The 27328-nt window shown below is 37.2% G+C and overlaps 6 protein-coding genes across 7 annotated transcripts; 3 read left to right on the top strand and 3 right to left on the bottom strand.

Moving 5' to 3' along the window:
- Positions 1-3066: 3066 nt before the first annotated feature.
- LOC120255784 (B-box zinc finger protein 20-like) lies at positions 3067-4376 on the top strand. 2 transcript variants are annotated; one of them, XM_039263560.1, is made up of 3 exons: positions 3067-3415; positions 3493-3807; positions 3896-4138. In XM_039263560.1, exons 1-3 carry the CDS (start codon positions 3227-3229, stop codon positions 4010-4012), a joined length of 621 nt encoding a protein of 206 aa, XP_039119494.1. In that variant the 5' UTR covers positions 3067-3226; the 3' UTR covers positions 4013-4138. The 2 variants fall into 2 exon arrangements, with proteins under 2 accessions (XP_039119494.1, XP_039119493.1); XM_039263559.1 differs by having other exon boundaries at positions 3070-3415; positions 3901-4376.
- Positions 4377-7350: 2974 nt separating this feature from the next.
- On the top strand, positions 7351-10880 carry LOC120255779 (tRNA-dihydrouridine(16/17) synthase [NAD(P)(+)]-like). The gene is given in 5 exon segments (XM_039263552.1): positions 7351-7765; positions 8975-9081; positions 9479-9943; positions 9945-10249; positions 10377-10880. Coding segments are annotated over 4 exon segments (1185 nt in total). The 5' UTR covers positions 7351-7435; the 3' UTR covers positions 10228-10249; positions 10377-10880.
- Positions 10881-11391: 511 nt separating this feature from the next.
- Positions 11392-13422, bottom strand: LOC120255770 (DNA damage-repair/toleration protein DRT100-like). The gene has a single exon (XM_039263533.1). It carries the CDS (start codon positions 13306-13308, stop codon positions 11392-11394), a length of 1917 nt encoding a protein of 638 aa, XP_039119467.1. The 5' UTR covers positions 13309-13422.
- Positions 13423-14369: 947 nt separating this feature from the next.
- Positions 14370-16241, top strand: LOC120255769 (probable LRR receptor-like serine/threonine-protein kinase At1g34110). Its single transcript, XM_039263532.1, has one exon. It carries the CDS (start codon positions 14370-14372, stop codon positions 16239-16241), a length of 1872 nt encoding a protein of 623 aa, XP_039119466.1.
- Positions 16242-18302: 2061 nt separating this feature from the next.
- LOC120255767 (LRR receptor-like serine/threonine-protein kinase FLS2) lies at positions 18303-20527 on the bottom strand. The gene has a single exon (XM_039263531.1). It carries the CDS (start codon positions 20317-20319, stop codon positions 18433-18435), a length of 1887 nt encoding a protein of 628 aa, XP_039119465.1. The 5' UTR covers positions 20320-20527; the 3' UTR covers positions 18303-18432.
- Positions 20528-21281: 754 nt separating this feature from the next.
- Positions 21282-25612, bottom strand: LOC120255782 (probable methyltransferase PMT27). The gene is made up of 9 exons (XM_039263557.1): positions 25126-25612; positions 24137-25090; positions 23906-24055; positions 23137-23407; positions 22934-23044; positions 22676-22850; positions 21956-22228; positions 21676-21870; positions 21282-21590 (listed from the first exon to the last, which is right to left on the bottom strand). The coding sequence occupies exons 1-9, from the start codon at positions 25384-25386 to the stop codon at positions 21374-21376; spliced, it is 2607 nt and encodes an 868-aa protein (XP_039119491.1). The 5' UTR covers positions 25387-25612; the 3' UTR covers positions 21282-21373.
- Positions 25613-27328: the final 1716 nt, after the last annotated feature.

The raw sequence follows: 27328 nt of genomic DNA, 5'->3' as shown, positions 1-27328 counted from the left end.
GTGACTTCATTTGTTTCATTTGCAAATCAGTGCAGGTGGATACATGATGAGCTGGTCAAGCATAATGCTGGAACTACCAATCTAGCCTTGAAGAAATTTGCAACATGTACATAGTCATTATTTATGGATTGTTGAACCAATGTGTTGGACATTGTTTGCAGGAAATCCATGCCTTAAAAGCTCAACTAAAGGCTGCAAAATATGAAGTAATAAACTACTGCAGGGGAAGTCTTGTGTTGATGTCTGTGTTCAGTCTTGCTGTTATCCGAGTTCTGTTATAGATTTATATTTGTTTTTTTTACAATTATCAAAAAGAATTATCATTCTCTCTTTTTTTTTAATATTGGTTGCCAAAAGTTCATATCTATGCTTGGTAACTTTATTAAGGAATTGTTAGTCACCAACATTCTCTTTTTAATTTATTGTCTATACTTTGTGAGTTGATTGTATCCACTGTTGGATATCATATCAGTTTATGTTTTTCCCTTGTTACCATGTATGTGATTCTCAATTACCAGTTTATTATATATGTATAATAATACTATTTTTTTAATAAATATAGATAAGTTATGTGTCAGAATTAATATACACCACAATTTAAACTACGATTTTAGTTCATCTTTTTGTATATATTTTTGAATGATTTATCCACAGTTATCAAATGTATATGTGTGTGAATTTTTTTTAAAATCCAAATTAATGTCATTTATTTATAGGTTGGTGAGGTGAATCCAATAAACAGGTGGATACCTCAAAATAAATAAATAAATAAATAAACAGGTGGGTGATGTTTTGGAGTCTCATCATAGTAGGGAGCTTATCCCCATGCCCATGCTGCCTTGTCTCACTCTCAGAGTCACAGCAATGCCCATTCCTCATTTCCTCCCCACCACCTTTGTTCAGAAACTTTATCCATTTGTTTGTCTATATTCCATGTTAATTAACACACTAGATCAAGTTACAATGGTTAACTTTTTTTTTTTAAATTTACCGGATACTCATAAACTAAACATAGCATTAAGTATTTGATCAGAATAATATGATTCTCCTTTCTTTGGAGGGAAAAAGCAATTGTATAATTTATTTACAAGTTAGAAAAAAGGGTTTATAAAGTGTATTGTTTACATGTTATAGCTAGAAAGTACAATGAGTACAGTATAATTTTGGCTAAGTTCTCAATAATAGCATTTTTTTTTTTTTTGGGTGCCGTTTGTTTCTCTTAAATCAATATTAGAGCCAGATTTCAAATTTATTTTATCAAAAATTTTTTTTATAAAATAAATTAATCTTTCATCTTGATCAATACTAAGCGAAAAAGTTGATCTCTCACTTAGTAAGAAAAAAAAGTAATCTTCTAGCATTCGAATGAGTTTTATTAAAATTAAAAAAAATGAAGAAACATCTCGAATAATATATATTTTTAAAAATATATATCTATATATTTAATGCGAGTCCCTCTTGGTAGTTAAGGGGTCAAAACTTAATATACTTTTAATTTTTTTAAAATGAAGCCATGTCGGCCTCCACACAATTTTTAAAATAAAAGTGATAAACACTATTAAAAATAAATAAATAAGTACATAATGCATTAGTTATAATAGCTTAACGGTTCTAAAGATAAATCCTATTGCTATGTAGCCTAGAGGAGAGACAATATTGTTCCTCTAAAAAAAAAATTCACACTATAATCAACAAATAATATTGAATTTGATGTACAGTGATAAATAATACTGATAAATAATAGTACTGCATGAGTAAGATTTTGAACTCTCACCTCTTATGTAAATTTTTTTTTTTTTATAATAAGACATGAATATATTAGATGAGCTTGAATAAATAGGCAGGAAAAACAAGATGAGCTTGTTCACAGAGTGGGTCCAACATGTTATATCAAAAGCGAATTGATTTAGGGTTCAAGTACTTGTGTCTCTGGTTGGTTCGGTTGATCCCAAGTTTAGCATGCACCCAACCACTAATTTGTCATCTTAAACAACAACAGGAATCTCTCCATCCAATTTATTGCAGTACTTCTCATGGATCCAAAAATGCCTTACTTTGACTTTCCTTTTTAAAAATAAACAAATAAATAAATAATCAATTGATGAAATTATACAATTTTTCTTTTCTTATTATTATTATTTTTTAATCTAAAGTTTCCTTCAATTCAAACTCACAAAGTGAGACTGAAAGTAATGCATGAGCGAAGTGAAAGGATCATTCTCATTTTCCCTGAGAATAATATTAAATAATAATTTTTTTTTAAAAAAAAGTGGAAAAGGTACCTAGGTTGGGAGCAATTCCAAATGCCATTGGCATCAATTCCTAGGGATCCTCACCTATTGCATGCATGCACCAATTAGGAACTTTGGAATATAAACCAATCACAATCTTATTTTATTTTATTTTTATTTTTTTCTTTAATAAGATGATAAACCACACACATAGATTAAGACAACTTTATTTTTTTTAAAAATGAATTATATAGTAATTAGGATAAGAACAAAAATAATGGAACAACATGTTACAAGGATAACCAAACTATGACTATCTGAAAATAATAAAATTGAGATGCAACCTTACCATAAGAAGTAATTAGGCATCTCTAATAAATTTGTAAAAGTGGGGACTACGCCACAAAATTAAACAAACAAGATTTTTCAAATGATGACAACTACACAAAATAATTTTTTTTACCGTCACTCACTCGCTGTAAGTCTCGAAAGTACTTTAAAAGCGACTCTTTCAATTGCATGGAAAACTTCAACACTAGAAAAAAATACATAAAAAGCAAAAATTGTTTTCAATAATTAAAATCAAATAAATAACTTTCCAACTTTATTTTTATAAATCACTAAAGCTCCATAAAAATCACTATTCCTTTTTATTTATAAAAACAAGAAACATGACTCTTAATTATTATTATTATTATTATTATTATTATTATTATTAATTCCAAATTATTAAATCCACCACCTAATGAGGGAAGAGTGAAGTCACTAAAAACAATCAAAATCAATTATAAAACTCCCCTATTCCCCCACAACCCCTATTCCTTGAGTTTATTCCCTTCCCCTTTCTCCTTCTCCCTCTTCTTCTTCTTCTTCTTCTTCTTCTTCTCACCATTAATCCACTCCCTAGATCTCTCCTCCTCCTCTTCTTCTTCTTCTTCTTCAAAAGGCAAAAGCAAAGCAAAGTGAAAGTGAAAAGCAGAGAAAAACAGAGGAGGATGAAGATACAGTGTGATGTGTGCAACCATGAACCAGCCACACTCTTCTGCTGCGCCGATGAAGCAGCACTCTGCTCCTCCTGTGACCGCCACATCCACCGCGCTAACAAACTCTCCATCAAACACCACCGTCTCCCTTTCCTCTCCCCTTCTCCTTCTTCTCCTTCTCCTCTCTGTGACATCTGCCAGGTCAGCTTCTCCCTCTCTATAGATCTCTCTGTTTCTTTGTTTCTTTCTTTCTTTCTTTAATGGCGTCTCTTTTTCAGGACAAGAAAGCCTTCATCTTTTGCCAACAAGACCGAGCAATCATCTGCCGAGACTGTGATGCCGCAATCCACACCAACAACCATCTCACCGAGAACCACTCCCGTTTCTTCCTCACCGGCGTCCGTATCTCCTCTTCCCCTGCTCCAAACTCCTCCTCCTCCTCCTCCTCCTCCGACCAGCCGGAGAAACACACCAACGCTACAAGCACTAGCAGCAGTAGCTTCTCGGATTATCTCATTAAGACGCTGCCGGGATGGAAAGTCGAGGACTTGCTCGTCGACGACGCCGCCGAGGCCGCCGCCGCCCACTTCCAGGTCCTTCATAAAAATCCCACCTTTTTTACTTTGATCTATAGTTAGCTCTTCTTCTCTTTGGATACTAATAAAGGTTTTTGGTTTTTAGCTCAGGTGGAGGACCTCGCCGACGAGATTCCCAGCTGGGCGGCGCCCCACGTTCCTCAATCTCCGGCGATCTGTTTCTCCGACGCCGCTGCCGCCGTCGCTGCAGTCAAGCAAGTGAACAGTACTACTCATAGCAAAAGACAGGCCAGTGATGATGCTTTTAGAGTACCGCAACTCTCTCCGGCGATCGCCGGCGGTCAAAACAAGAGACAGAGAACCTCTGTGGCCCCTTTTCCTACTTCTTCTTCTTTTTCTTATCCTTTGTTTTGGTACCATTGAGTTCAAAGATCAAAGCTTTGCATGTTGGTGCTCTGTTTTTTGTTCCATGTGGAAGTGCAATGAAGGTCTTGGAAATGGCGTCCAATGGATTTGTTTATTATTATTATTATTATTTATTTGTTACTTATTATTTATTGGTGAATTCCATGAATGCATGTATGAAGATCTGATTCTTGGTGGGTTGCAGTCTTGTAGACAATGAACAGTAGATTTTATTAGCTGTAACAAAATTATTTATTTATTTATTTTTATAATATTTGTTGCTTTTATTTCATGTTTGGACTAAGATTCCGGTGGAAATAATAATTTTTTAATAGTAACTAAGAATGCACGCATAAATGGGAAATATCACACCGTTGTCCAGTGAGTGAGAGAGAAGAGGATCCGTTTAATACCCAAAATTTTATGAGACAGCTATTATTATTATTATTATTATTATTTGTTTGATTTATAAATAAAAGTGTGTTTGATTTACAAATAGAATGAGAGTACAGTATAAATTATTAAATAGGTATAGCACAATTTTTTAATTTTATTGTACCGTCAAAATTAAAGTACAAAAATTTTATCTGAATATAAGACAACTTAATAACAAAATTGTCCATATCTAAAATTTAATTTATTTATTTATTTATTTATTTGTTTGTTTTTTAGAATTAAGATTTTAATGAAAGTTTGTTTATTGTGGATTGAATGTTTTTAAAATTATGTTGTGTTCGGATCTAGTTAATTTTTTAACTTAATGCTATGTTGTTAACCCTTATAGAATTTGATTAGATTTTTATAAAATATTGTTGTAATTTTTTTTATTATAAAACAAATATAGAATTATAAAAAAAAAATATTATTGTAATTTTACTATTTTGGCTTCCATGCTTATGTAAATCAAACACTAAACAATACAACAAAATTTTGTATTGTCCAATGAAAAATCAAACATAGAACAACGCAAGCATTTCTGATGTACTTTAATTATCCGTATTGTATTGCTTGTGTTGTTCTCTTTAACGAATCAAATGGATACTAAGAGTTCAAAACCTTCACGATAATATTATTTATGCAATGTACATTTCGATTATATGTGTGGATGACTTTGTGGTATAAACAGTAGTTTCACCCCTTCAAATTGCAGCACAATAAGATTTTCTTAGTAGATCAATAAGCTAACGGTGCATCTCCATATATAAATTGTAATTATTACTTTTTTTCTTGAGATATTCAACATGGCAAGCTTGAAATATAATGAACACTACAAATAAACTTATAAATACAAAAATTATACATATATATATATATATATTGTTCATTCCATTAACTCAAAAATGTCACTCCACACTTGAGCTCTTGTAATTAAATAGGACTGTCAATATTATCATCATCACGTTTTTTTTTAACAAAAAAATATTTTTTAGCCACTGTTTATCATGGATATTATGTACTTTATTTATTTATTTATTAATACAATTTTATAAAAATTAAGTAAATCACGTAAAATACTAAAATTTGTTTTATAAGTGTATTTTTTAAATATTGGTTTTGTAGGAATTTTTTTATGAGTTAATTTAATTGCAATTTTTTTGACTGAAATTTATTACTTTTTTATTTAATAACAAGTATTTATTAGTATAAAAGCGCTTCTAAAAATGTTAACTTTTATACATACATATGTGTATATATATATATATAGCATATGACAACACACCAACCAAACCAGGCTCAAGATATTGAACATCAATGGTCTAGTATCTCTGATGAATAATAAGTTTATAACTTAATTCAATGCCTTGTCTCTTAATCTAGCTCATTTATTATCAAACACTGTGTGAAACCACAGACAAAGAGTTGTTATCCATCAATGAAATACTGTTTTCCATAATATTAACGTCAAATTGAAAATAAAAATAATAACAATAATAAAAAGAAACTTGTGAATCTGAAAATTGGAGTACATGTCTCACTAATTAAGGTAGTTGAAGTGGGTCTAAGACATAGAGGATCTGTTTAACATGAATTGCAACAAGCCATGAGTTTCATTAATTTTGGCCTGCCCCTTTTATCATCAAGCCAATGAAACAAAATATCAATTTTATTTTAAGTATTTTAATTTTTTTTACAAAAGCAACTAGCATCACTCCATTAAGGGATTGTCAAGAGGTAGATAAGTATGGTGACTTATTGACCACCTAAGAATTTAATTAACCCAGGCAGATATCACATGGGGCTAGGGGCGCAATCGATCGAGTTCAACCCGAGCAACAAGCTACTCGAGCTCGAGCTCAGTTAAAAACTCACTGCTTGATACTCGGTTCGAACTAGATCGAGTTTTGTTTTTGTAACTCGAGCTCGACTGATACATAAATCGAGCTACTTAAGCTCAATAAAGGCTAATAATAGTAAACTTGGTTTAATCAAAGATAATTTTATACTCGATCTCGATCTCCTCGAACTCAATTATATATATAAAAAAACTAATATATAACATATATACACACAAATACAACTATTAAATTAAGCTCACAAGCACTCGAGTCAAGTATTAAAATGCTTAAACTCGACTCGCTTGACTCGACAATAAGAGAGTCGAATTCGAGCTTTTTCTGAATCCAATTTGCGTAGTTTGTGAATAGTAGTGCATCATTTACACAATACACCCCTACATAGGGTGATGAAAGTCATGTCACATGCATATCTAGAAGATATTAGGAACCAAACAGAGTTACTAAATCCTGTTACCATGTAACCCTGGAAAAAAGAGATACAATGCTGCCTATAGAAGATTCACTGGACCCATTTGAATAAAAATCTTGAATAATACTGAGTTCGGGAACAATGATAAACAGTACTGTATTGGTGCATCCACAATACTTCAACGTAAGGTTTCTGCGCCTTGTGCATCATTGCTTTGTAAGCATTCCACTGGCCTACCAGTGGCTTATTTTTTATTTTATGTTTCTTAGACGAGATAAATAATATCAAATAATCCTTAATAAAGAATTAATTAATTCATTAATTTTTTAAGGAATTCAAAAAATTAGACTTAGATATTTGGGCTTATTGGGCCGGTTGGGAAATGCGGATACAGGCTTATGTTATCGGGTCGGATTTGGATTCTTATCGGGTTTCGGGTTATAAAGTCTTATTGGTTGCTTGCGAGCCAAGCACAAATCGCATGTGGTTTCGTTCCTGGTTACCCGTTATTCGAAACCCGCTAAAAAAGCCCGAGAAAACCCTAGCACGGCTTGCTGGTGGCCGGAGCACGGCCATGGCTTCCCGCCCCGTCGCCGACGAGGACCCCGACGAGCTCCTCTGCTCGGAGATCGAACAGACCTCCCTCTCCGAATCGCTATCTCTTCTGCCATCCTTTCTAGGTCGGCCTTTGAATGGGGAGCTTCATTTTGAGCGGGCTTGGGCGCATTGGTTGAGGCTGGGAGCGCCGAAGTTCATCGTTGCGCCGATGGTGGATAACTCCGAGCTGCCTTTCAGGATGCTTTGCCGGAAGTATGGTGCGCAGGCTGCCTATACTCCGATGCTTCATTCGCGGATTTTTTCGGAGAATGAGAAGTATCGGAAGATGGAATTCACTACTTGCAAGGTAGCATGGCTTATTAGTTAATGTGATTTTTATGTTCTCAGCTGTGAATTTGCCTTATTTGTCATGCATTTTGTGTATGAAAATTGACAATTTTAGTGTTTGTGTTTGTATTTGTGTAATTTGACTTGCGAGGAAGATCATCTTGAAGGAGTAGGACGGATGATAGTTTGTAATTTAGCTTTTAGGTTATGGGAACTTGTCTGAATTATTTTGTTTGTGGGTGTAGTTAGACTTATGAGGATCATTATTTTGGAAAATTGTGATAAGGACAGATGAAATGTGAGAGAATGCAGACAAAAAAAATATTGCATTATGTGTGTTTTTGCATTATTGTCATCATAAAGCTGAACCTGTTGACAAGATACATGGTACTTAATAGACAAGGGAATATGGAGTTCGGCCTTCGTCATAATTATTTAGGTTAGGTTTTCATGTCAAGTTTAATACTATGATTGTTAAATTCAGTGTGGTTTAAGGCTTGCATCATGTGACTGAAAATCTGAAGTTTCCTGAGTCATATCTGTTGGGTTTATGTTTAAAAATGTTGTTTTGAAGAAAATCAGAGCCAAGCAATGCATGTGAAAATGAAATTCTAATATTTCCATCGCCTGTATGTTCTGCTATTGTAATGCTTTAGATAATTTATGGAGTTATTCTAGTTGTTGCGTACAATACTTAAATGTTAAACTAGGGTCGGAACTTATTGTGAAGAAGATTGTGCATTATTATGTAATGATTGTCCATTATGAAAATTTTGGCTGTGATAGAAAGCTACTCATGATTATCCTCGTGGTGAATTTTATTGTTTAGAAGATTGTTGTATTGTGCAATTCCGATTCTTGTTTGAGCAATAGATAGATATGCTATTGTGAAGATTGTTGTTAAGAAGCCAGAAACTTTTGATATTGTGTTTTACCTCAGTTGCCTGAAACTTTGAAGGGCCCTATTATGACACCTATGTGACTTACATGCGGCAATATATATATATATATATGTTTTGCTTTGTGATACTTGGTTCATATCAAGTTATTTTTGTTTTTTTTCTTTATTGTGTGATTGTTACCCAAGCTAATTTCCACCTTACCCATCATGAATGTTCTGTACTTTTGTGTGCAAAATGTGATTTCTTCTTGCCAAGACTTATACAGTGTCATGTTTATTTCCATCTTCAATGAACTTACGTGATGGTTTGTCTCATGATTCAAGCAGGAGGATCGCCCACTTTTTGTCCAATTTTGTGCAAATGACCCTGAAGTTTTGCTTGAAGCTGCTCGATTTGTGGAGCCATATTGTGACTATGTCGATTTAAATTTGGGGTAACTTCTCTTTTTTCACTAATCATTTCTTTTGTACACTGTTATAAATACATGTTGTGCAAGAAAAAATCTGTCATTTAATAATAAAAATGTATAATGTGTAGGACTTTCAGTAATTATAGTGGTTTTGAGCCGACTTCCTCTTTGCTACAAACTTATGATTTCAATGTTTTAGTAGGTTTCTGAGTTGTCCTTTAGTGACCTTCTTTTATCAGTTGATCTCAATTATCTTGATGAATCCTAGCAAAATCATAAACCACTATACTCTTTTCTTTGAAGCCCTGAGACTCCATGTTAATCACATAGGCACAAGCATCATCAGCATGAACCAATAACAAGTTGCTGCCTGTCTTGTATTTACATTATCATGGTGTTCATCAGTTCCATGACAATGCAGCTGCCCACAGCGTATTGCCAGACGGGGAAATTATGGAGCTTTCTTAATGGATAACCTTCCTCTAATTAAGTCGCTTGTTGAGAAACTTGCCTCCAACCTTCAAGTTCCTGTTTCGTGTAAAATTCGGGTTTTCCCAAGTCTAGAAAAGACTATATCATATGCACGGATGCTTGAGGAAGCTGGTTGCTCTCTCTTAGCGGTTCATGGCCGTACTAGAGATGAGAAGGATGGGAAAAAATTTCGAGCCGACTGGGATGCTATAAAAGCTGTGAAAGGTGCTTTAAGAATTCCTGTCCTAGCAAATGGAAATATACGCCATGCAGAAGATGTTCATAGCTGTCTGGAGCACACAGGTGCTGAAGGTGTGCTTTCAGCTGAATCTCTTCTCGAGAATCCAGCACTCTTTGCTGGTTTTCGGACTGCTGAATGGAGAGAAGATGATGACCATACAAATAATTATGAGGGAATTGGACCAGACCTACCTTGTGGATGAATACCTGAAGTTCTGTGAGCAGTATCCAGTGCCATGGAGGATGATTCGTTCTCATGTGCACAAAATGTTGGGCGACTGGTTTCGTGTTCAGCCACATGTGAGAGAAGAACTCAACAAGCAGTCAAAACTATCCTTTGAATGGCTCCATGAAATGGTTGATAGACTTAGAGAACATGGTGAAAAGATTCCACTTTATCAAGTAGAAGGAACTGGCACCAAGATACTTACAGCAAATGGCTTTGTTGCCTCATCCTGATTTTCAAGTTTTGTGAGAACAGGTGTGTCCTCTGCCAACTAATCTTGTTTTGTTGATGTATGATTATTTTTGTGCAGCATGTAGAGTGAACCTACAATTGACTGTGTAAAAGATATTAGTCTAAAGTTTGTTTGTATTTCTCGAGGCAGGTGATGGTAAATATTTTGCAACTGGAGGCTCGTTGAAGTGGAAAAGTATTAAGTAGCTAATTGATTCATTGGTGGTACTGTATTATTTACTTGCAAGCAGTTTTGCCTTGATACATGAATTCTATTGTCTTCCTTTGTGGTGAAGGAGAACCATTAACACATTCTATCTGGATACCGAGGAATACTCTCTGTGAACCTCATACTCCAGGTGATAAGTGTAGCACAGGGACTTGGTGAGAAAGGTGAGTTCTTTTACTCATTCCATTGTTTGGACATTCAGATCTTTTGTGTACTATGGCGGTATAAAATTGGTCTACAAGGACCCCTGCAAGATACAAATCATCTTGAGTTGTTATTTATTTGTGTTGGACAATACCCATTTGAAGCGCAAGCTATAAATTTTTATACTTATTAAACTTGAAAGTCACTTGATAATTATTCAAATTATTGTTGTTATCTTTGAAAGCTTTATTGGGAATGAAGATGCATCAGTGTTTTTTTTCCCCTACTCTTCTTATTCATGATCTTACTTCCTAGATAAACGAGCTGAACTTCTTAGGGAAAGCTTCTTGTTAATTTATTTTTAATCATTATTTTCTCCAGGACTAATATGTTTTATGGTCATTTAAATATTTACTATTTTCTCAAAAGTGTGTGACAAGAATTGGTTTATTTGTTGTCTGGAAAATGATAACTGTTAGGTCTGATGATCATAAAATTCATAGTACATTTCATCTTCAATTCTGGTCGGCAAAACCATAAATGCGTTAGAGTAGTCCTAAAATTTTTATATTTGGGTTTACTTCACCTAAAATAAATATAAAAAAATTAATGGTGGTGAACAGAGATATCTAACCAAAAACACTCATTCAAATTCATACTCTTTATTATATATAGGCTTTTGAAACAATATTATCTAACAAAACATTATAGGGAGAGAAGAACCCTGGATCCTCCTGTTTTGTTTCTATTATCTTGTGAAAAGTGGAAAACCATAGATCCTCCTCGTTGACTTTCAGGGAAGTCCACGCTGACATGGTGGCAGTGGGTCCCCACACAACCCCGGATTCCCCTGAAAATTCTCCGCCGGAATCTTCGCCTTGTGCATCGGAATTTCTCCTTCGAGCATGTTGTCAGACACATCAAACTCCTCCAGTTTAGCAATGTCCAGCACTCCCTCCGGTATCCGGTCAGTCAACCCATTCCTGGCCATGGTCACAGCTCGGAGCTTCTCCATCTTTACCATTGACTCCGGAATGCTCCCTCCCAACTGGTTGTCCGCCAAACCCAGAAACTCCACAGTCCCCATCACCGGCAAGAATCCGATGTCCTCGTCAATGCCTCCGGTGAACTGGTTCGACGAAAGGTCCAAGTAGGTATACTGAATTATGTCTCCTATGGATATACCTGCACGCCTGGCCAGCACCGGCCGGAGTTCTCCGGAGAAGGCATTGCCATGGAGGTCTAATTGCGTGAGAGCGGCAAGTTTCATGAACTCTTCCGGGATTGGAGAGTGGAAACCATTGTTAGAGAGGTTCAAGAAGGAGAGCCCAGACAACTCACCGATCCAGTGAGGTAGTTCTCCGGTGAGCTCGTTGCTTGATAAGTCCAGTGAGTCTATGACTGAGCCTTGCGGGGATTGTAGCTTATCTGGAAACTGGCCTGTGATGCCGGTGCCGGCGAGCATTAGACTTGTGATTTGCATGCTGAAGAGCCAGTCCGGCAGGATACCAAGCTGGAGAGGGTTGAAGGAGAGGTGGAGTTGTTGGAGGTTCTTGAGCTTGCCAAGACTGGGAGAGATCGGTCCGGTGAGCTTGTTTCTTGATAAATCTAAGTTTTGAAGGTCTGCAAGATCGCCAAAGCTCCAAGGAATTCCGCCGGTCAATTGGTTGTCAGAGAGGTAGATGTCAACGAGTTTGGTGAGATTTCCGAGAGAAGAAGGGAGCTCTCCCTCGAGCTTGTTGTTTGAACAATAAATTTGTAGGAGTTTTTTAAGCTCTCCAATGGATGCCGGAATCTCTCCGGTGATCTGGTTGTTGTACAATATGATGTATTGAAGTGAAGTCATACCGGAAATAGTAGAAGGGATGCTACCAGTAAGCTTGTTATCACGCAAGTTGATAGAGTAGAGCTTGACCATCCGGCCAATACTCGCTGGAATTGCGCCGGTGATTTGGTTCTGGGAGAGGTCAAACTCCACGAGCTTCTCAAGGTTTCCAATGCTCATGGGAATTTCACCGGAGATGTTGTTTCTTTGAATAAGGAGTGTCTGGAGAGAGGTAAGGTGGCCGATGGAGCTGGGAATGACGCCGGAGAGTTGGTTTTCATAGAGGGTTAGATAAGTCATGGGAGAGAATGGTGGGAAGAGTGAGGGAGGGATCTCGCCGGAAAGGTGGTTGGAGTTGAGGCGGAGGATTTGGAGACGTTTGAGATTGCTAAAAGTTTTGGGGATGGGTCCGGTGAGTTCGTTGGAGTAGAGGTTGAGGAAGGTGAGATTGGAAAGGTTGCCGAGGGACGGAGGAATCTCACCGGAGAGTTGCTTGAGGCCTCCAAGATCGAGGTTGATTAGGGAAGTGAGGTTGCCAATGGCCGGCGAGATAGTGCCAACCATGAAGCTGTCAAAGATGGTGTCGTTGGCGTCGAAGACACCAGGCAAAGAGATATTGACGACGCGGCCGGTGGCGATGTCACAAGAGATTCCGTTCCATGCCGAGCAGCAGTCGGTGCTGGCATTCCAGTTTGAGAGGTGGCCGATGTGATCGTTGGTGATGCCGGCCTTGAATGCCAACAGCGCCGCCTTGTCGCCGGAGTCACAGGTGGTGACTGCGGCCGAGATAGTGATAATGCATTGGAGGTTTAAGGCTAGTAATAACCAGAAAGAACTCTTTTTCATGTTTGAAGTATTCATTGGTGGGAAAAAAACATAACACATTTTAGAAAATGAGGTGTTTATTTATAATGAACTTTAGTAATTTATTTTTATTTTTATCTTTTCTAGTATTTAAATCTATTGTGATTCATGTAATCAATGAGAAATTTCATCAAATCCGGAATTTCCAAATTGTCTCATTGGTATTACCATGTATCATAATTTCTAAGTATTAGTGTAAATATCAAATCTAAATTTACCTTTTGTTACAATATGAAATATAGAATTTTTTTCTTATCTTACTTAACGGGGAAAGATTTTAGGCTTATAATTTGTAAATTGGAATAATAAGGAGGTATATGGTGTCAAAATGTTCTTTGTTGGTTGTTTCTAATTAATAAACCATTAGTTATTTTTAAAAATAATTAAAAAGGTGCAATGAAGTTGAGAAGATAATGAGAGAAATTTATTGGCATGGTATAATAAAATATCATCATGGCTTGGGCACTAGTGAATGATCCTCCCTTTGACTTTGTCATTAAGTTTAATTATTTGTAGGCTTATGAAATTTGTAAAAAAACAAAAAAAATTATAGTAAATTAATTGTTTTTAACGTCAACAAATCATGCCAAACACATTCATTTTTTAATTAAATTTATTATTATATATTTTAACTCAAAAGTGAAGGGTTATAATTCTATAGTATAAAGTGGTATTGTGTCTTATGTTGTGGTTGAAGACTAGAAAAATTATTTATAAAAAATCTAAAAAAATTATTTAAAACATAAGTATAAGATATTGCCATAACTTTTTTTTATATCAATTTAAAATACAATTTAATAAAATAAAACCATAAAAATCTCAAAATAATATTCATAAATTCAATCAAATGATATATGTTCTTAAATAATGTCCATAAAATCAAAACATTGCATATTCACCCCTCATTTATTGACTTAAAAATCAATTATATTTTACAATTAATAACTATAAATGTGGAAAATCCATCATAATTATTATTAATTACTATTTTCATAAAAATAAATACTACCCCCTTTTAATTACTCTAATTTTCAAATAAAACAAATCCTAACAAGCATTCCCACCAAATTTCAAACATCACAATGGATAGTCTCTACTGTTGCATTCTAACATTCATCCTCTGCTACACCACCACAAGCTCCGCCACAACCACCTGCAACTCCGGTGACAAGGCGGCGCTGTTGTCATTCAAGGCCGGCATCACCGATGACCCTTCCGGCCTCCTCTCTAATTGGAATTCCAATACCAACTGCTGTTCCGACTGGGCCGGAGTCACCTGTGACTTCACAACCGGCCGGGTTGTCAATCTCTCTCGGCCGGGGCTCTACTCCGGCAGTGACATTACCGACACCTCAATGTCCGGCACCATCTCCCCTGCTCTCGGCAGCCTTACCGCCCTCCGTGTCCTCGACCTCAGCGACCTCAAGCAACTCTCCGGCGAGATTCCTCCGTCTCTTGGCCGCCTTTCCAATCTCACCGTCCTCTTACTCTACTCCAACAACCTCACCGGACCTATTCCTCAAACTCTTAGCAATCTCAAACACCTCCAAAGACTCTTTCTTGACTCCAACCACCTCTCCGGCGAGATCCCTTCCTCACTCTTCACATCATTTTCGCCGATGACTGACCTGACTCTCTACCAAAATCAACTCTCCGGCGTCATACCAAACTCCATCGGCCACCTCACCAATCTCCAAAGACTCGACATTCACAGCAACAACATCTCTGGTTCTATTCCAAACAGCATCGGCAGCCTTCAACAACTTACATACCTTGACTTCTCTGACAACCAAATCTCTGGTGGTATTCCGGCGAGCATTGGCCGGCTTGTCAATCTTAGCTTACTCTATCTGAATGACAACCATCTCATTGGTAACATTCCTTCTTCTATTTCCGGTTTGGCCTCACTTCAGTTCTTCAGATTGTTCAACAACCATCTCACCGGAGAGATTCCTTCGTCCATTGGAGAGCTCAAACAACTACAACATCTTAACTTCGCTAACAACAAGCTCAACGGAGAGCTTCTTTCTTCTCTCAGTGGTCTCACCGAACTCAACAACATATACTTCTCCGGCAACCAATTCACCGGCCAGATTCCTTCAAGTTTCGGTGATCTTTCAAGCCTTCAAACATTAGATTTATCAAGTAACAAACTCTCCGGCCCACTCCCTCTCAATCTCACCAAGCTCAAGAATCTCCAAGAGCTCAACCTCTCATTCAACCCTCTCCGGCTGGTCACCATCCCGGACTGGCTCATCGACATGAAACTCTTCAAACTAATGCTCGCCGGCACCGGCATCAAAGGCCAGCTACCAGTGAAGCTATTATCCACAGCCTCATCCACATCATCACTAGACTTATCAAGCAACGAGCTCACCGGAGAACTACCTCACTGGATCGGTGAGATGTCTGGGCTCTCCTTCTTGAACCTCTCCAACAATGGCTTCCATTCTCGCATCCCCGAAGAGTTCAAAAACCTCACCTTGCTCATGGACTTGGACCTCCACAGCAACGCCTTCTCCGGCGAGCTCCGTCCAGTGTTGGCTAAGAGTACAAGTGACCCACTGGGACACTACAACTCACTAGACCTTTCTTGCAACCAGTTCACCGGAGGCATCGACGAGGACATCGGAGAGTTACCGGCGATGGACACGTTGGAGAGTCTAGTGCTGTCGGACAACCCATTGGGTGGGAATATTCCGGCGACGTTGAGGAAACTGGAGAACCTCAGGGTGATGGCCATGGCGAAGAATGGATTGATCGGTGGGATACCGGAAGGAGTGCTGGACATTGCCGGCTTGACGGAGTTTGACGTCTCTGACAACCGGCTCGCCGGAGAGATTCCGGCGCATAAGGCGAGGGTCCCGGCGGCGGGGTTTAGAGGGAACCCAGGGTTGTGTGGGGACCCACTGCCGCCTTGTCAACGTAGACTTTTTGTAAAAGTCAAACGTTGATTTTTTGCTTTTTTATTGGGTTTGTTGTTTTCTTGCTCCTTAAGTTGATCTCATTGAGCCCATTGCTCTTTTAAGAAAGAAAAAATAAAAAGAAAAAACAAAGCAAAAGAAAAAAGAAAAAGAAAAAAAGAAAAAGAAAAAAAAAAGAATTTGTTTTTTCCAAGATGTTTCATAAGAAATATTATATTAAATTTTTTTATAGAAAAATAAAGATTGTGTATGGGTCTCATGACAAATTGCACAAGAGTGCTACAATTTAAAATCTTACTAGGCAGTATTGTTCACACATATAATATTATATAACAATACTATTTACTAGTTCTAATGCGGGTCTTTTAGGAGAAAATTAGTGTTTTTTCTTAATCAAGGTTACATGGCAGTAAAGATTTATTTTAAAAAGATCGTTAAACTATAATAATTAGTGCATCTCATATTTACTTATTCTTTTAACAACTCGTGTTGTCATTGTTAAAAAAATAAAATAATAATAATAATAATAATTTAAGTAATAGTTTGTATTCAGATTGATTAAATTTGTTTTTTTCGTTAGAGTTTATAGATGATCTATTTGCTTATTATCTAATATTTATATAAATGTTTACTCGCAAATTTTAGGTGAAGCAAACTCAAAACTGAAAATTTTAGGGGCATTGTTATTTATTTATGTTTAATTGGTGGATGTAGGCCAATGGGCATGGTTTGATTCAAACTCAAAAATGAGTTTCTAATTCTTTATATTTTTGCTTTAATAATTGAAAGTTTAGTAGTTGATTTATTCAAACAATGATTTAATGATTTATTCAGAATTAATTTCTATCGTACAATTTTGGAGAAGAACAGTGCACGAGTCCCACATAAAACTCAGTATGTATTTTGATGGAATTATATATATATATATATGCGCAAAATGACTATTTATACACAGATGAATAAAATAAAATGAGGCTGAGAACAAAAAATAAGAAGAGGACATGCTGGCAGTACATTGTGCAATGAAGCTTCATCAAAGCTTCACATAATTGAGCGTGGTCCTCTCTTTCGGCTTTTGTGAAGCATTATACATTAAATATATATATATATAATTTTTCACAAAAAAAAATCACAGATATATTATTATAATTTATTAAGATAAAAACCAGTACAAAATAACAAAAAAGAAATGCAAAAGGATATCCAAACAGGAAAGTTCACAAAGTCTCATATTTGTTATATCTCTCAACTCTCAAGTGATGATAGCTCAAGGTGGGTGGATCAAGATCAAGGTTGAGTTTATTAATGTTTTTGTTGAATAGCATTTAAAATTGCTCAGGAGTTTTTTAAACTGTTTACCAACCCCACGTTGTACAGCTCTCATGTTCACAGCATTTCTTTCTTTAGACCAGTCAAATGCAGAGACTACTGACTGACACATATGATTTCGTCACAACTCATTTAACTGTGTTTTTCATAATTTGCTCAGTCACCATCTGCTCTTGTTTCCCATATATATATATATATTTATTATTAATATAAGTGGTAGATATTTTAATTATTTAAATCTTTATGAGAAATGTCGATCACAGTAAAACTCTTAATCTTTATTCTTCTTGATAACTTTAACAAAACTTTTTTTAATTTTTTAAGTGCAAAAATCTTAAACCAAATGAGCAGTCTGTGTTATCAGACAGTGTTTTTTACCAGCCCAATTGTCATTTATTTTTTTGGTTTTATATATTTTTATATTATATACTTTATTTTTGCTGAGAGAACTTCTTTTTGTATTTTTTTTTTTTTTTTTAATAAATCTGTAGTTTATCAATATTTATTAAAAAATTTAAATTAAAAACCATATCTCTCTTTAAAAAAAAGTATATTGCTACATGACTAGTGCTCTAGTTTAAATCCCAAGACTCTTTAGAAATTGTTGGATTAAAAATAAAAATAAAAATAATAATCAAACTCAAATTTCAAATTGTTCCTTTCTATAAATGTTTAAAATAACATATCTTGGAAGAACCAAAGATGCTTCTATTTTGTTTCCACCAACCTCTACCTCTACCTCTACCTCTGACTCCATAAAAGTTAAAAATTCCTATTTTTTGACTCTTTCTTATCCAAAAACCCAAATAACAAACACACACAACAACACACAAAAAACAAACATAAATAAATAAATAAATAAAAAAAGAAAAGAAAAAATCTTCTCCGATTTTCAAGGAACTTCACGGCGACACGGCGGCAGTGGATTCCCACATAACCCAGGGTTGCCTCTAAACCCGGCCGCCGGAACCCTCGCCGTATGCGCCGGAATCTCTCCGGTGAGCCGGTTGTCAGGGACGTCAAACTCCGTCAAACTGGCAATGTCCAGCACTCCGGCCGGTACACCACCGGTCAAACCATTCTTCGCCAAGGCCACCACCCTGAGGTTCTCCAGTTTCCTCAACGTCGCCGGAATATTCCCACCCAATGGGTTGTCCGACAGCACTAGACTCTCCAACGTGTCCATCGCCGGTAACTCTCCGATGTCCTCGTCGATACCTCCGGTGAATTGGTTGCAAGAAAGGTCTAGTGAGTTGTAGTGTCCCAGTGGGTCACTTGTACTCTTAGCCAACACTGGACGGAGCTCGCCGGAGAAGGCGTTGCTGTGGAGGTCCAAGTCCATGAGCAAGGTGAGGTTTTTGAACTCTTCGGGGATGCGAGAATGGAAGCCATTGTTAGAGAGGTTCAAGAAGGAGAGCCCAGACATCTCACCGATCCAGTGAGGTAGTTCTCCGGTGAGCTCGTTGCTTGATAAGTCTAGTGATGATGTGGATGAGGCTGTGGATAATAGCTTCACTGGAAGCTGGCCTTTGATGCCGGTTCCGGCGAGCATTAGCTTGAAGAGTTTCATGTCGATGAGCCAGTCCGGGATGGTGACCAGCCGGAGAGGATTGAATGAGAGGTAGAGTTCTTGGAGGTTCTTGAGCTTGGTGAGACTGCGAGGGAGTGGGCCGGAGAGCTTGTTATTTGATAAATCTAATGTTTGAAGGCTTGAAAGATCACCGATGCTTGAAGGAATCCGGCCGGTGAACTGGTTGCCGGAGAGGTAGATCTCGGTGAGGCTGGTGAGACCTCCAAGAGAAGAAGGGAGCTTTCCGTTGAGCTTGTTGTTCTCAAAGGTAACACGTTGGAGTTGCTGGAGCTCTCCAATGGACGCCGGAATCTCTCCGGTGAGCTGGTTGTTGGACAATCTGAAGAACTGAAGTGAGGCCAAACCGGAAATAGAAGAAGGAATGTTACCATTGAGAAAGTTGTCATTCAGATAGAGTAAGCCAAGATTAACAAGCCGGCCAATGCTGGCCGGAAGAACACCGGAGATTTGGTTCTCGGAGAAGTCAAGGTAAGTGAGTTGTTGAAGGTTGCCGATGCTGTTTGGAATAGAACCAGAGAAGTTGTTGCTATGAATATCAAGTCTCTTGAGAGCGGTGAGGTGGCCGATGGAGTTTGGTATGACGCCGGAGAGTTGATTTTGATTGAGTGTCAGGTCAGTCATCGGAGAAGATGGTGTGAAGAGTGAGAAAGGGATCTCGCCGGAGAGTTGGTTGGAATCAAGGAGGAGTCTTTGGAGGTGTTTGAGATTTCTAAGAGTATGAGGAATAGGTCCAGTGAGGTTGTTGGAGAAGAGGAAGAGGACGGTGAGTTTGGAAAGGTGGCCAAGAGACGGAGGAATCTGGCCGGAGAGTTGTTTGAGGGAGCTGAGGTCAAGGACACGGAGGGCAGTAAGGCGGCCGAGAGCAGGGGAGATGGTGCCGGCCATGGAGGTGTCAATGATAGAATCAGGGCCGGAGGAGAGGCCCGGGCGAGAGAGGTTGACGACCCTGCCGGTTGTGAAATGGCAGGAGACTCCATCCCAATTAGAGCAGCAGTTGGTAGTGGAGTTCCAAGTAGAGAGAAGGCCGGAAGGATCATCGGTAATGCCGGCCTTGAATGCCAAGAGTGCAGCCTTGTCGCCGGAATGGCAGGTGGTTGTTGCGGCGGAGAATGTGGTGGTGTAGTAGAGGATAATGAAGGTTAGTAGATAATAGTGGAGACTCTTCTTGATCTTGGTTGAACAATCCATTGAGATGGATGGAATTTTGGTATTGAGTGTGTTTGTGTGTTTGGGTGTTTGGGGTTTGCATGTATGTAATACAATTTATAGACTGGAGGGGTGGAATGAGAAAGGTCAAAGGAAAGATGGCTTGGCCGTGTTGAGTTTGATTTTGATCAAAGATGATGGCTTGGGTTTGGTTTTGAACAGTGATGTTGATTTTTTCAAAGGGTCAGCTCTTTTTTGAAACTATAAATTCATGCCTTATTTTTTAGGAAAACTAATTATGGAGAAGGGAGGAAAAACAGATTTGAAATTTTGAAGAGATTATTCCTTTTCATTGTCTTTATGGGCATGATGTTTTCCAGGCTGGGTGGCACACCACTCAGAAATAATGGGAGACTTGAGAATGAGGAATTTTTCCATATAAAATATTTAAATACCTCCAGATGGGGAAGCCAAATTTATCAGCAGGAAATTAAGTTGCAAAACAATGGGCTACTGAAAAAAATTTAAAAAAAAAATCAAAACATAATTTATTGGCTTTTTATTGTTTAAGAGATATTAAGTTCAAAATCTTTCAAACATAATGTAAAAAAAATACTAATTACCGAAACTGACTTCAACCGTAATGTTGTGATTTATCCACCATTATAATAATGGGGAAGAGCCAAGAGACACCCATTACTAAAACTTACAAAATGGCATTTAAATTATATCCATGTTTAAACCTGACAGTAGCTTGGTGATGAAGAGAGAGAGAGAATTCAGATAAATAAGTATTGAATTAATTACACATTAATAAAGTATTTCATAGTACAAAAGACGCCGAATTGGAAACAAAAGGCAGAGCCAGGAAGGGAAATAAATCTCACATTTGCAAATATTAGGTTGGGCTGGAGACTTAATTAACTGAAGCAATGTTTAATATGAATGACACTAATAAAAAATACAATATACATTTTCCATTATCAGAATAAATATGTAGAGCTCCAGAAACAAAAAATAATGGGTTCCTTATATGGAACAACTAAACCATGCTATAGAAAGAACTCACCAGATTCTCATTACTGAAGGCATCTGATCAGGATGAAGCTGCATATTTTTCGGGCCGCCATTCGGTTTTCTCCGCGCAAAGTATCCCTTCTTGATTTTTCGAGAAGGTTAATCGGATCTCCCAGTGCATAGATTTCAGTACATTCTCTATTTCACTTGCAATGCCAGTCTCGTCACGAACAATAAGTTTTCCACCCGGTCTAACTATTCGATCAATCTCAGCCATCACCGGCACAATATTGCACCTAAAAGTTCAGTACATGTTTTGACAGTATTAAAGGGAAATCAGATGAAGAATGGAGGATAAACTGAATGTACAAGCAAATATACCTTTCTTTTAACTGTGAAAATAGATGATCAGCATGCAGGAGGTCATAGGTTCTGGGGTATGTGCTGAATGATTCACACCAGTCATGGTAAATACCGAGGAGACCGCGTTCATAAATGATTGGCAATGTGTCAGGAGCATCAATGTTCACTACATTCATGACCCACAAATTCAAATCTTTTAGAGCAGCAGCAAACCTGAAATAGATTCACCATTTTCAGACCAATTTGCTGAATAGAAACATAAGTGTTTGTTATAAGATTTCACTAAAGAATTTCTTACCCTCCATAGACAGCTCTCATGTCCATAACATTTCTCACTTTAGACCAGTCAACACCAAGACCATTGAGATATGACTTTGTCACAACCCGTTTCCAGTGTTCATAATCTGATCTGAAATCATCAGGTGCTGGCCTTCCATAGACACCCACCTGAGAGTTGTTCAGCCAATAGGGGGCACTTGCTGCTCTCCGTGGCCATTGCTCTGGCCATTTTGATCCTCGTTCGGATGCATCAACAGGCACCCGATGCATGCAGGCCTTCAAGGGAATGTACCTGAAGAGTGAAGAGACGGTCATCAGTTAAGGCATCAGAGCCAATTAAATCACAGTCATAAGCAAACAACAATTTCTTATTCTAGAGTTGATGAATTTTGATACTTCAACTTGAGATTTTTCAATGATAATTTTCATCAATTAAATCTTAGATTACACTCTCCACAGAAAATCACATAAAACAACTTCTATTCCACTAAATTTATACAGGGATAACAAAAAGGCATATAAGATTCTGAATTAAAGGATGGTGTTGGCAAGCGTTGAATAACCAAATTTCCTCCAGTAGTTAGAAAAGAAAAAGGGGAATAATTTGGGAGAGTGCTTGAGGAATAATCAATAAGCATGTCAATGATAGACATAAATTTATCTCTATATGTAAAAATGGATGGGTAAAGATGCAGAAAACCAAATAGTTAATCAAAATTTTAAACCAATATTAACTTACCAAGCTGCATTTGGATCATCATCTTCATTGCACATGGGAGGGTTGTGATGTTTCCTGTTCTCATAACATTCATTAGAAACAGGTTTGCGGTAAATAGCAGCAGCAACACCGTTTAGTTTGTCTTTCTTGATAGTGACAAGATCCCAACACATCGATATAGTCAGAGAAGTCATAGCTGAGAAACAGGAGAATGAAAAGGTTCAGACCTACAAAAATGTATCTCAAAGTGAGAGATTTGTGATGGATAAATACACCAACCTTTCCAAATTTCAGCATCTTCTTTAAGTTTCTGATAGACGGGTGTGGCCGACCACACAAAATAACCACCAGGACGAAGAACACGGTTTAATTCTAAAAGAAGGGTGCCACCTACATTAACACAAACAACCTGCTCAGCACTAACATTTTGGGAAAGCATCAAAATATAATCTGAACAAAATATGAAATTCAGGATCAAATACCATCTGCATGCCATGGGACACGGCAGCGGGCACAGTGCACAAGGTCAAAAACCCTGCCTGGAAACTGCAAGCGTTGAGTACCCATCACAGCAGATATTGCTGGAATACCTCGCTCAAGAGCAAACTGAACTTGAGCTTCATGTTCATCTTTTGGAGCAAACGACATTGCAAGAACATTTCTCTCAAAAAGATAACCACCAAAACTGGCGACACCACATCCAACATCTAGTATGACTCTTGTACGTTTCCCCCAAGCAATATCATGCACAGACTGCAACAAAAGGAAAGAAAAAGAAGTCATGCTTCAATTTTACAAGAAAGACATGAAAAATTCTTGGTTAAAAAAGGTTTAACAACATTGCCATACAATGAAGTCCCATATGATAACCATATGGTGGAACCAAGCATTTGTGACACTAGCATAATATCTCATAAAGCTGTGACAATGATGTGCATACTACACAATGTCTATAATACACTCTAACTGCATGCCATAGATGTTTGATGCATCGCAGCCTCTTGATAATAATATGCAGACATCTCTCAGTCCAATTCCCTACCTTGTCAGCAATTCATTTGCATCCTTCATATATAACTTCCTCAATTGCAAATCAAAACCCCATTTTATGCATAACACTATACATAAAACAGATTTCACAGCTTGTCAATTAGTTGTGAATTATTCAAACAATTTATCTACAAACCAATATATTTCCACTTAATAAAACATCAACGACAATCCTAGTAAACTAAGGCAGATTGTATTCACCTGTTGAATAAAATCAATGTAATGCAGAGCCCCATGAATGAACTGCGTTCCACCTCCTGGAAAAGTAAGGTACTCTCCTGCAACTTTCACCCAATTCTGATGGCCCTTAACTTCCACAAGTTTTGTATGAGGAATATTATTGTACCATATCTGCAAAAGTCGCAGCATAACTAATAAAAAAGAAGAGCTTCAATATTATCAACACCAAAGCTTACAATTCTCATTTCTCACCTTATCTCTGCTCTTAGGCCACTCGATGGGCCTTCTATATCCGTTCGGAAGGGGAACAAGGCAAGTCGGGGGCTCCTCGGGGCAATGTCGCTCCCGATGCTCATAATGCCTTAAACTATGAAGCTTCTTGATGACCTTTGTGTTGTCAAGGCAAGGGATGTAATCAGGACCAGCAGTGACATTGCAGAGCTCCCATTCATACCCTAATAAATTCTGAACATCTTCACTACCTTCATTGGATTGAGATTTCCCTTGTTCATCAGCTTCCTCTTCTTTGCGTCTCTCCTTCTCATTATCCGATTGGTCAGCTTGTGTTGCCCAAGGCCTCTTGTTCCCATCACTATCATTGGAGACCTCCAAACGATCCCCATCCGCAATAGACTCCCCGACATTGGGATCACTGAGCTGCTTCTCATCTCCCTCGTTCTGCTGCCGGGTTTCATCATTTGCCCCATTAGAGCTATTCTCCTCTACTTGCTGCTGCGATGCAGTATCATTCTCTCCAGAATCAGCTTGCTGTTCCTGCTGTTCCTGTTGTTCTTGTTGTTCTTGCTGCTGCTGCTCCTCGTTGTTGCCCTCTTGTTGTTCGGATTGAGCCTGGCTTCCATCATCCTGATTCCCATCCCCCTCCTCTTGCTGCTGCTGCTGTGATTGCTCTTGATTCTCACTTCCAGCCCCAACTTGCTCATCTTCTCGCTGCTGCTGCTGCTGCTGCTGCTGTGATTGCTCTTGATTCCCACTTTCATCCCCAGTTTGCTCCTCTTCTTGCTGCTGCTGCGAGCTCTGATCCTCCAGATCTACTTGCTTCCGGCTCTCCTCATCCACTCCACCATCCAAGTTAGGATTCTCTTTGCTCTCTTGCTGCTGGATCTCAACCTCCTGCTCCTCCTCCTCCTCTCTTTTCTGGCTGCTTCTCCTCCCTCTGCTGCTGCTCCTCTTGATGTTGCTGAGCTTTCATATCATCATCCTCTTCAGAGACCTGCTCAATAGCACCAACACCACCTTTGCCACCCATCCTCCTCCGCCAAGAGATGATCCTCAAAACGCGGTGGAGGATCCTTGAGAAATGAGCGCGAGGTAGAGAGCCTCGCAGCAGCAGTGGGCTGAGAGTGAGAAGTAGGAACAATGGATGACGACGCAAGCATCCAAACCCCAAGAACACAGAAGGCAACGAAGACCACCATGGATACAGTGGAGACATACGACGCCGGCGATCGCTTCCCTCTCGATCCCTTCCCATGAGTCCCCATCCTTCCTTCTTCTCCTTCTCCTTCTCCTTCTCCTTCAACTGATGAACCTTCTTATTATAACAAGAACGATCATCTCATGATGATGATGATGATGATGATGATGATGATGATGGGGATGATGTCGGTGAAGGTGATGGTGGTGATGGCGCGTGTTTTGAGATCCGAAATTCAAGAGGAGGAGGGAAAATGGATGGATGGGATGATGGTATGTGTGGACCATGCATGCGGGATCTGAGGAAGTGAGAGACTTACAAGGGTCTTTCAACTTTATTCCTAGATCTGGAAATGTGGGCCCCTTTTTCGCACTTCCTTTTAAATTCCAATTTTTTTTAATTCTCTTTTCTTTTTTATTTTGTCAAAAAAATTTATTATTATTTTTTATTTATATACTTTGTTTGTCGCTCAACTGTTTTTGTGGTGGATCAAGTGTGTGTGTGATTTTTTAAAGAAATTTATACAATTTAAAAATAATAATAATAATAATAATAAAATCAGAGTGCTTATAGTTTTGTTGTAATTTACCCTGGTGTGAAAATAAAAGATGTAAGAACTATGGGTCAGCAGTGACAACTATTAATTGTTAAAGTTCGAGCCTCTTATATTACAATTCACTTTCTCTTAGTACATTTGGTTTATTGTCGTAAGTCGAAATTACAGATAGAAAGTGAAAAATCTCTGCATTTCTATTTACATCACTGCTGTTTGGTTTGCTGTAATTTAAAATGCTACATTACTTTTAATTTGTTTGGTTTGATGTAAGTTAGAAGATATAGTACCATAGTAAATAGAAGGGGTGAGATTACCCCCAATAACTGTATTATTATTAATTATTTAATGCATTTTAAAAATAATTTAAACTAAAAATAATTAATTTAATTTAATTTAATTTAATTTTTAAATTAATTAAATGATTTAATAAAAGTATTTATTACATTTAAAAAAATAATAATCGAAACTCGAATAACTAAGCTCAAATAATAATAAGAAACATAAATAATGAAACACTAACTCTAAATAATTAATTTAATTCTCCCCATCTACTCTTAACACTAATGTAAATTAATTAATTAATTAACTTAATAATAGTTTTTATTAAATTAAAAAAATATATAAAAATTCTTTAATTTTTATAAAAAAATATTGTTTTAATTAAAAATTAAATACAAATTGGTTTATTTTTAAATAAAAAAATAAATAAATTTAATAAAAATATAAATAAGTATAAATTTAATTATATTAACAATTGATTACATGTAAAGTTTTCATTTTCTTTTAATCGATAATTTGGAGTGAAGAATGATGATTTTTAAAGTAAATGTTTTCTTTCAGATTTTCAACTTATAGCAAAAAATTTCGTCAGAAAGTTGAAAATCGCAATAGACACAAAACTGCAAAAATTGTTTACACTGTAAAACCGATTTCGACAAAGCAAACAAAGCTTTTTACACGTAAAACCGGGTTACATTACAGTCTACTTTACGCTAGTTGCAGGGTAACCAAAATGACACCTAATCTCCTCTCCTTGTTCTCCTCTCCATAATTGCATGATAAGAGTTATCTTTACGAGGCCAGTCAAATCACTGTAATTAATATACCTTTGTACCCATTTATTTTCTTGTTTTGTCTACTTATTGACTTTATAAAAATTAATAAATAAATGATGTGATATTGAAAAGTTTTGAATTCAATATTTAATGAAAATATCACTATTCTCCTCATCCCTGGTGAGGATTACAGTTCTTTACTTTGTTTGTTCTTTTATGTCGCTTTTCTGTTTTCTGTACTCTGTACTTTGCTGTTTTTTTCTTTTTAATAAATTGTGGTTTATCCACCTTATTTAAAAAAAATATATATTTAATGAAAATAGTGATAATAATAAATCATCAATTGTGAGTATAAACTCGCAGCCTATATCCTCATCACCACTAGGAGCATGCACGTT

Source organism: Dioscorea cayenensis, unplaced genomic scaffold (genome assembly GCF_009730915.1).
Source record: "Dioscorea cayenensis subsp. rotundata cultivar TDr96_F1 unplaced genomic scaffold, TDr96_F1_v2_PseudoChromosome.rev07_lg8_w22 25.fasta BLBR01001193.1, whole genome shotgun sequence".
Classification (NCBI taxonomy): Eukaryota; Viridiplantae; Streptophyta; class Magnoliopsida; order Dioscoreales; family Dioscoreaceae; genus Dioscorea; species Dioscorea cayenensis.
Note: the sequence above shows the minus strand (reverse complement) of the source record. Positions and strands in the feature narration are given on the sequence as shown.

Bases quoted from the DNA above. Each gene is read 5' to 3' on its own strand.
- LOC120255782 (XM_039263557.1), bottom strand. From the start codon at position 25,386: ATGGGGACTCATGGGAAGGGATCGAGAGGGAAGCGATCGCCGGCGTCG. The intron at 24,056-24,136 runs GTGAGAAATGAG...CGACTTTTGCAG, and splicing joins GGCCTAAGAGCAGAGATAAG to ATATGGTACAATAATATTCC. The intron at 21,871-21,955 runs GTAAGAAATTCT...AATCTATTTCAG, and splicing joins ATGAGAGCTGTCTATGGAGG to GTTTGCTGCTGCTCTAAAAG.
- LOC120255770 (XM_039263533.1), bottom strand. From the start codon at position 13,308: ATGTGTTATGTTTTTTTCCCACCAATGAATACTTCAAACATGAAAAAG.
- LOC120255767 (XM_039263531.1), bottom strand. From the start codon at position 20,319: ATGGATTGTTCAACCAAGATCAAGAAGAGTCTCCACTATTATCTACTA.
- LOC120255769 (XM_039263532.1), top strand. From the start codon at position 14,370: ATGGATAGTCTCTACTGTTGCATTCTAACATTCATCCTCTGCTACACC.
- LOC120255784 (XM_039263559.1), top strand. From the start codon at position 3,227: ATGAAGATACAGTGTGATGTGTGCAACCATGAACCAGCCACACTCTTC. The intron at 3,416-3,492 runs GTCAGCTTCTCC...TCTCTTTTTCAG, and splicing joins CTCTCTGTGACATCTGCCAG to GACAAGAAAGCCTTCATCTT. The intron at 3,808-3,900 runs GTCCTTCATAAA...TTTTTAGCTCAG, and splicing joins CCGCCGCCGCCCACTTCCAG to GTGGAGGACCTCGCCGACGA.